General features: G+C 36.4%; 2 protein-coding genes across 3 annotated transcripts; both read left to right on the forward strand.

Annotated features, from left to right (window-relative positions):
* Window positions 1–2,382: 2,382 nt before the first annotated feature.
* Window positions 2,383–5,373, forward strand: LOC118337747 (ribonuclease Y-like). Of its 2 annotated transcripts, none has more exons than XM_035674847.1 (5): window positions 2,383–2,611; window positions 3,083–3,173; window positions 3,713–3,748; window positions 3,940–4,071; window positions 4,332–5,373. In XM_035674847.1, exons 2-5 carry the CDS (start codon window positions 3,092–3,094, stop codon window positions 4,820–4,822), a joined length of 741 nt encoding a protein of 246 aa, XP_035530740.1. In that variant the 5' UTR covers window positions 2,383–2,611; window positions 3,083–3,091; the 3' UTR covers window positions 4,823–5,373. The 2 variants fall into 2 exon arrangements, with proteins under 2 accessions (XP_035530740.1, XP_035530739.1); XM_035674846.1 differs by having other exon boundaries at window positions 4,314–5,372.
* A 1,337-nt stretch (window positions 5,374–6,710) lies between these two features.
* LOC118337942 (myelin-oligodendrocyte glycoprotein-like) lies at window positions 6,711–8,418 on the forward strand (the record flags this gene model as incomplete). Its single annotated transcript, XM_035675102.1, has 3 exons — window positions 6,711–7,118; window positions 7,282–7,623; window positions 8,363–8,418. Coding segments are annotated over exons 1-3 (492 nt in total), but the record flags the coding sequence as incomplete, so codon positions are not given.
* Window positions 8,419–8,422: the final 4 nt, after the last annotated feature.

An 8,422-nucleotide genomic window follows, 5' to 3' on the forward strand; every position in this document is an offset into this window, starting at 1 on the left:
TCTATTTGAAAAGTGTCCTGAGATAACTTTTGTTATGAATTGGTGCTATACAAATAAAATTTAATTGAATTGAATTTTCATTTTAAAAACATACTTTTATTTGTTTTATTTGAGTACATTTCATGAAATTGTCCTGAAAAATGTGCTCTCAACACAGCACATTGTTTTATCAGAGCTGGTTAAGAAATGTATGTGATAAGTCATATGACACAATGAGACAGTTACATAGAGTAAACCAAACTGTTTTTATTATGTGTTATCAAGCAAGTAAATTCAGATTTTTTTTTAAGATAGCTTAGTTATTTTAGTTACTAAAATTAATTTATTCAGGAAGTTCCATTGTGATCAAAATGTCTTATAAGAGAGGCCTGAGCATACAGTACAACAGCACGGGAAATGACTAAAATTATGCAGCTGGTGCAGGGCAACTATGTTCTATTATATGTTGTCATCTTGGTTAAATTGGTGGAAGAGATTTCGATGATATTTCAAAATACGGTTCTTCTTTCAGAACACATCTTCTATTTTAAACATAGTAATTAATATGATGAACTATTCTGTCTTTTACTATTTCAGATGATTTCTTCATGGCCCTGTCCTGTGATTTTTCTCATCAGTGTATGGAAAAGGAAACGTGACAAAAAACGTGAGACGCCAACTCACCTCCTTCCATGTACTGCTGTGATGTGAAGGGCGTCAACAATATCCTCTCATCTTTTCTCATCATTCCATTACATCCTTAAAAAAAGATTATGTTTTCTGTATTTGTTGACTGTTTACACTGCATGGCATGGCTCAGCTTTACTCGACTTACGCGCTTTTGGTACCAGATACTTTTGCTCAGTTTAGTTCTTAACTAAAGCTGATCCTCCTTTAATGTTGGTGGGAATCTTGACACACACAGGAACAATAGAAGATTTCCTTTTGAGATCCTTTCATCGGCAGCTGAACACAGGACTTAGATGACAAAGAGGCCAAACTTAAAGAATTACAAAAGACCGATGAAAAACCGAACAATTTGGTATACAAAGTTACCACTTACATGAACCTATTAAGGATTCTGGAGAACCAGAGGGAGCTTTTCAGACTGCAGCTAGAAGATATGGAGAAAGACAAGGAGGACAACAGGGAAAAGGTTCAGGCAGCTCCCTCTGGTTCTCCAGAATTCTTAATAGGTTCATTAATTAATAACAGAGAGTGAGACAGAAAGGGCAACTGATCAAACAGAAGGACACTTGAGAGAAAAAACAAAGGCTGTTAAATGCTCAGTGCAAACTGGAGAGGAGAAAGGAAGAACTGAAGAAACTGCAGCTAAACACACAGAAACTATTAGAAAGTGAAGAGGGACAGGGCAATCTCAACAGACTGACAGAACGGAAGACAAATTTAGAGATTTACAAGGGGCAACTTCATGAACAGCTGCAAGGGACAGAGACAGTTGGATGAGCTCAATCATTAATCCGTTTTATTGTTTTATGTTGTTTTGTTAAAGAAATAAGACTACAATTTCATTCTTGACCTTTGAAAGATTAGACATATCTATGTGTACATTTCTATGACAACCCTATCTGCTCAGGAAGACTGTGTGATATGATTAAAAGCGCCAGAATCTGATTGGACCTTGAAACTGTCCATCTCAACTCCTGTGTCCAAGGTCAAGAATCAACTTTTAGTCTCAACTTCAGCTGCCTAAACCAAAGTAACCCATAATGTCAGCAGAGGCAGATCTGAAACGTCATGATTTTTAGCCATGCTAGCTGCATCGATGGCATTGTGGTTGGACAGTTGGGTCAGACACTTTGGTCCAGACTGAAAGCTCTCAACAACTGTTGCATGGATTGCCTTCAAATTCTTTACCCACATTAATAGTGCTTACTTATTTACAGAGGGTAAAAGTGAAAGAAAGTTTTGGATTATATCTGGCTGCTATCGCTCTCAGATTAAATATTAACCCATTATACGCGCTGGAAAATAAAACCCAACACTGTAAAATCCTACAGGAAGTTTGATTTTATTTGCATGTTTTTTCTTTTCCTGTTGTGAACTGAAAAACATAAATTATCTAAAAACTGTAGTAAAGATGTATTTAGTTTGTCCTAACAGTGTTGGAGAGGAACAGAATAAAATATACTCTTGTAACTGAAGTCTGGACCCTTGATTCTGTCATAGATTATTTTCCCATCAGAATTAAAGCATAAAATCAAGTACACAGCACTGTAATGAATTTAATAGGAAGTGTTTACACATTGATTTTGTTAACTTGAACCATGTAGTAGTTTAAACCTCTCAGGGTTTTGATATCAAACATCAGTTATTCATTAACTCACTGACACAGGATCATTATACAGGATACAAAAACTATTGTCATTCACGTGGCAACAAACCAAAACTGTAGGAGTTTGTTCAGAGAAGAAAAACTCCAAACTCCAATAAATATTAATAATATTGTATTTGAAACATACAACAATATTGTCTATGGTTATTTAAATGCAGTCTAGAATAATATATGCACAGAGGTCAAAGTACAGTTGGGTTCTTTTTTTTTTTTCAACTGAAGGACTTAAGCCATACAGCTTCGTAATCACAGAGGACTGACTCAGAGATACAACAGGTATGTGCCTTTTACTGAGTTAATCTATTGTTATTTCAATTTTGATTCGCTTTCACTACCTTTTCATTCTAAAGTATGTGTCATTCCATACGGTGGAGCAAAAGCAAACTGGTTTTTTTCAAAGTTGATGAAAGCGTAATTAGTACAATTCTGTACGTACCACAGGGTTGCTGCCAACTACTGTATGTGCTAGTGTGTTTAGCTTATTAATATTCAATGCTTTCTAGCTTTGGAGTTTTAATCATTCACAAACTGCCTGCATTAAGTATCTTTGTATCTACGTTTCATGTGCTTCTGAGTTGAAAAATGTAAGCAAGAACTCAGTATTTTTTGAATCACTGATTAAGAATAATTTTATTTAGCTTGGTTTGCTACTAGCTTCTGCTTGTCTGGCATAAGCTTGCTTGCTACCTGCCAACATAGCTTGGTTCTGGCAATTAACATTTTACAATTTAACTTTTGTTTTTACAGTACTCCAGGATGGTTTGCCTGAATTACGGACTGTTCCTTAAAAGGAAGCTCAGTCCCCTCAGCTTGGTTGTCCTGACACATTGTTGTGCAGGTACCGTACACACTTACGTCAGTACCAGTGGAGAACTGGTGGAGATCCCAATTTCACTCCAGATGGCATACATAAAATTTGGAATCAAAAAATGGCTCTGCTAATTTTGTATAAACAACGAAGGGATTGTGCAATTGATATTGATACAAATAGTCATAGTCATAAATATGTATATGCAACCTGGTATCCTGCCACGCTATCCATGTTTTGATGTGATACTCAGAATCAGAAATCCAAAATCTTATAATAACCCAGGGGGAAATACTTTCGTTACAACTCCAAATCTACATCACAACACTATAATAGAACATATCTATATATAAATATATATATAAACATATCTATATACACAAGGTAAAGTTGAGGTCTGAATACTGAGGTCAATAGCAATAAAAAATACATATATATTTTTCCTCTGCATAATTCATACTCTTCATGCCTATATGAGGCAAAATGTGACACTGACACAGTATCTTCTAGTGGACTGACATTGGTGTGAGATTGGGCTGCTATTTACATTGTATCACATTGTTCTTCAGGTTCCTCAGTACCCTTAAAGTCTGGTCGCGATGCAGGTGAGCTACCTGAGACACAGAGAAAGCCCACACCAACAGTACATATCCTAGTCTATGACTTCAATATACTGCTGTTATAATAATCTATCCAGTTAGATGAGTTTGTGTCACAATTAATTAAAGCAAATGTACAATTAAGAGATAGTTGTTTTGCAAAATGTTTTTGAATACCCTGTGTTCTATCATTTTAGCTGCCGACATTTTCACACCTCCATCTTGCTGTGCTTACTGTTCCGTTGTTGGCTTGGGTAGTGGCTTAGCTGGTGGCTTCGTGTTAGTCATAGCTGCCTTGATAGTCTGGAAATGGAAAAAATCAAAAATCTGTAAGTAAAAAAATAAAAAAATATAATAATTATATATATCATTTTTATGATATATATAATTTTTTTTTTTATGAGTGATATAAATTACTTTAATACTAAAACAGACAGACTCATTTTGAGAGAAAAAGCATACATTCAACTACCTTTTTTTTGCTGGTAAATATTTTATTCTATATTATTTTTATTATTATTATTTATTCATGTGTTTCCTTCCCTCAACATATCATCTCTGTCTTATTCAGTATTATGCATTTTCTCAGCCAAAAGAAAGGGTTCGGCTGATAAAGAGGCTCAACTCCGGAAAGAATCCCAGAAGACTCAAGAAGAACTGGACTACTGCGGAGTGGTTTTGTCTCAACTGCTGGAACTGACCAGCGGACTGGGGAAACAAAAAGAGGAATTCAGACTGCAGTTAGAAGAGATAGAGAAGGAGAGGGAGGAAAACAAAGACAAGCTTAATGCAGTAGAGAAGGAGATAAAACAGAGTGAGAAAGAAAAGGCAACTGACAAAACGGAAGGGTACTTGAAAGAACAACAACATCTGTTGAACGCTGAGTCGAAACTGGATAAACGGAAGGAAAACCTGGAGAAGCAGCAGCTGGACGTGGAGAGACTGCTGAAGAAGACAAAGGCTCTGATGGCAAAAGCAACAGAGAGGAAGACAAAAGCAGAAAACCACATGCAGCTGATTCAGTTGCACCTGGAAGAGTTAGAAAGTGACGACGATAAATCTCACCTCCACAGAGAGTAATCAGAAGGTCCAGTTTTGGTTCTGTAATGATAGAAACTAGTACTTTTTCCTTTCTGCTAATACTATAATGACCCAGGCAGCCATAATGTCTTTATGTTTTAATAGGAGAAACCTTATTAAAACAACCACACTCCTCAGATGGAAGACTTTCATTTACCAGTTCTGATCTGTATATGTGGAGTTTTATTGATATGAATTGTTCCAGTGTGGTGATTATATTCTCACATAGATTTTCTTTAATGCTGATATTTTAATACTCATGGCTGGGTATTGTGCTGTCAAGTAGTTTGTTGATTTCAGATAGAAAATGCTAAAGTATACAAAATGATATGTATATAAAATGATAGTTATCACGCCATTCAACAACTGGTTTACAAAGTAGTGTCTGGATTAGTGTCTTTGTTGTGATGAAATTGTGATGCGGAATTGTCATCTTTTGAAATAAACTGTAATGTGATGATTGAATCCTCTGTGAGAATCTACATATGACTGTGTGTGAGATGAACAGAATACACTCCTGTCACAAGATGAAGTAATAAATCTTGATCCTTGCTCGTGATGTCTGTTGTAATTCACTTTTCCATCAGAATTAAAGCAGTAAATCAAACTTTTTACATTTTCTAAAAACAAAACACAACAGTAAAGGTGGCCTAAAATTACAGAACCGTAGTTGAGCCTGTATATAAATGTCTCTCCTCCACACTGAAATCGAAAGTGACACAATTAACGTGGCTTGAACCATGTTTTCAACATCAGGGATAGGTTTTAGATTAAACAGTAGAATTCAGTCCAGTTACTCATTAACTTGCTAGCACAGGCTTCTAATACAGGATGCAGATTATTGGCGGTTAAGAAACAAACAAAAGCTGCAGGAGGTGTGGTCAGTTAGAAACAACTGAAAACAGAAATTACAGAATGACAGCCTGTAATTACTATTGTAGCCTTAAAGCAGACTGATAACATACAACAACTTTGTGTGGGATTATTCTAATACAGTTTAGAAGTGAATACTAGCACAAAGGAAACACCCACTGGGTCAAAGTCTGTCTCTTTTTTTATTTTTTATTGAAGGACTTTGGCGGTTGAGCTTTATAGTCTCAGGAGAGATCTGACTCAGAACAGGTATGTTCCTTTTGTTGAGTGAATTTCAGTTTTAATGGTTTCCACTAAACTACCGTTTCATTATAAAGAAATTGTCATTGCTGATTGTGGAGCAAAAGCTTTCTTGTTGTTTACACAGTCTGTAAAAGCCTGCAGTAGTGTTGCCAACTATTTCTCACAGTGTGTTTGCCTCGTCTTATTACATGCTGTAAGTCAAAAAGAATCTCCCTTAACGGGTCAATCTCAATGTGAATTATTGCACAAATAAATCATTTTTAATAATTATTGTTTAAACAAAAAAATCTTCAAATTACAATCATACAGTAACAAGGACATAACACCGAAGCAACAAAAAGTACATGTGGCCAGGGAACAGGACTTCATGTTACATTATTTAAATGTAATTGTTTATTTAAATGTAATTTATACATTCACTTTTGATCAGGCTTTTTTGCGGCGGAAGGAGTTTGGACATTTTTCTCCTCAAGGTCAGAATCTCAAACCACTATTCTTGGGGTTCCTATTTTTTTCCTAATGTTTCACTTATTCATAAAACCTTTATAATGAAACAAGTAGTGTAAAAGCGCTTTGAGTGGTCGGAAGACTAGAAAGGCGCTATAGAAGTACTGGTCCATTTACCATTTACCAGGTCCATAACTTCAGAATGCCAGAAAATTAGTTTCTGATACAGATACAGTAAGCGTCTGCCATAAGGCTCTGGCACAGTAGCACTGTGAGGAGTGGTGTATCATGCTTTATGTAGCAATGTGGTCTGGCAGATGTCAGGTTTATTGTATAGGAGGATTTATGGTCTGGCTGGTTCTTGTGGTTTGGGATGGCCCTCTTAATCTAATCTAATTCTAATGTTAATCATAAAAGTGAATAGTTGACAACTTTCTGGCATCAGTTTAGTGAAGTAAATCAATATTAATAATGTATTATATTCCTATTTTATGCATGTAATGGGATTATGAGCATTTATTGTATTTGGTTTGGAAGCTAACGAAAGCTATAGCTATTTTAATCATTGTCAGCATTTTGGCTCTTTCTTTCTGGCAATTAAAATTTCAAAATCTGTTTATATTTCCCCAGAACTCCAGGATGCTATGTGTAAATGATGGACTGTTCCTTAAGCCTATCGGGTCCTTCAGCGCTTTGGTCACCGTGATCCTCCTTCTACTGGCTGAATGTAGAGGTAACTTACAAAACATCAGCACCAGGTGAAGCCAGTACAGTATAAAAGCAGACAAAAAGATAAAATAATTTCCTTCTTTTACTTAAAATACCACTTATCACAGTCAGCAGTAATTCTGTACACAAGTTCTGATTGTAGGATTTCACAATCTGTGTCTTTCCAGGCCAGTCCCAGGGGGTTGGACCAGCTCAAACAATAGTGACTTTACTTGGTGAAGACGTCACGTTGCCATGCCACCTGGAACCTGCAGCTGATGTTTTTTCCAAGAGTGTGGAGTGGGGGAGACCTGACCTGGACCCCAGATTTGTCCACGTGTGGCATGAAGGTCAAAACTTTCTGGTCAACCAAAACCCGTCTTACAAAGGAAGAACATCGCTGTCCATCGAGAACCTGAGGCAGGGAGACCTTTCACTGAGACTCTCTGCAGTGAAACTCTCCGATAATGGACTGTACAGATGCTACTTTCCCTCACAGGATAAAACATCTACTGTTGAGCTCGTTGTTGGTGAGTGGGCTATTTTTTTTTTATGTATATCTTTTAGAAAGTTTGAAAGTGAAGTGCATAGTTTCTCTGTATCTGGCAGAGTATCATGCAGCTGCGGGAGATAGCCTTCCTCTCTTTGTGTCTGTTCAGGTCCACCACATTTTAGATCAGGTCTAATTTCTAGTCCACTAGCTTTTGAAACAAACTACTTCATCATTTTAGATTTCAGTTTTAGTATGAATACTTCTAATACAATATCATCAACTGGAGTATTGGTCAGCTTTTCAACAGTTACATATTTAACCAGGAGAGGGCATCTCAATCTATTTTATCCACCAAAATGGCATTTACATGTGCATTGTTTTTTTAATATGACGTTTACATGGAACATGAAAATGAAAATACATGACCTGACCAGCTGCCTGCAGGTGTGTCTTGCTTTATTACCATCCTAACCACTATAAGATGCTTCAGAAACCTAGGTAAGGTGTTTACATACCATAGTATTCTGGTTTCTATGTAATAATCTAGGTAGTATATTCTGGTTTCTCAAAACCAGAATAAGTTGTTTAGATGTGCAAAATATAACCAGGACACTTCAAACACCCAATCATGACCAGGTTAACAGTAAAAAAAAAAAAACAAAGTTAAAAGCAATCTATTTCATTGGTAGACTTGTCCCCCTGTACAGTGTACTGTATATAAATGGTATATAAATGCAATTGATGTTTTCAAAATGTCTTCCCTCTGCAATCACCAGGTTCTTACGCCTCACCGGTCATAGCTGGGATTAACATAGACAGCAGTGGAGTGGTTCTAC

The sequence above is a fragment of the Morone saxatilis genome, unplaced genomic scaffold (genome assembly GCF_004916995.1).
Source record: "Morone saxatilis isolate NCDOM2014 unplaced genomic scaffold, NCSU_SB_2.0 Contig4, whole genome shotgun sequence".
NCBI classification, from domain to species: Eukaryota; Metazoa; Chordata; class Actinopteri; family Moronidae; genus Morone; species Morone saxatilis.

Bases quoted from the DNA above. Each gene is read 5' to 3' on its own strand.
- LOC118337747 (XM_035674846.1), top strand. From the start codon at position 3,092: ATGGTTTGCCTGAATTACGGACTGTTCCTTAAAAGGAAGCTCAGTCCC. The intron at 3,174-3,712 runs GTACCGTACACA...ATTGTTCTTCAG, and splicing joins CCTGACACATTGTTGTGCAG to GTTCCTCAGTACCCTTAAAG. The intron at 4,072-4,313 runs GTAAGTAAAAAA...TGTCTTATTCAG, and splicing joins ATGGAAAAAATCAAAAATCT to TATTATGCATTTTCTCAGCC.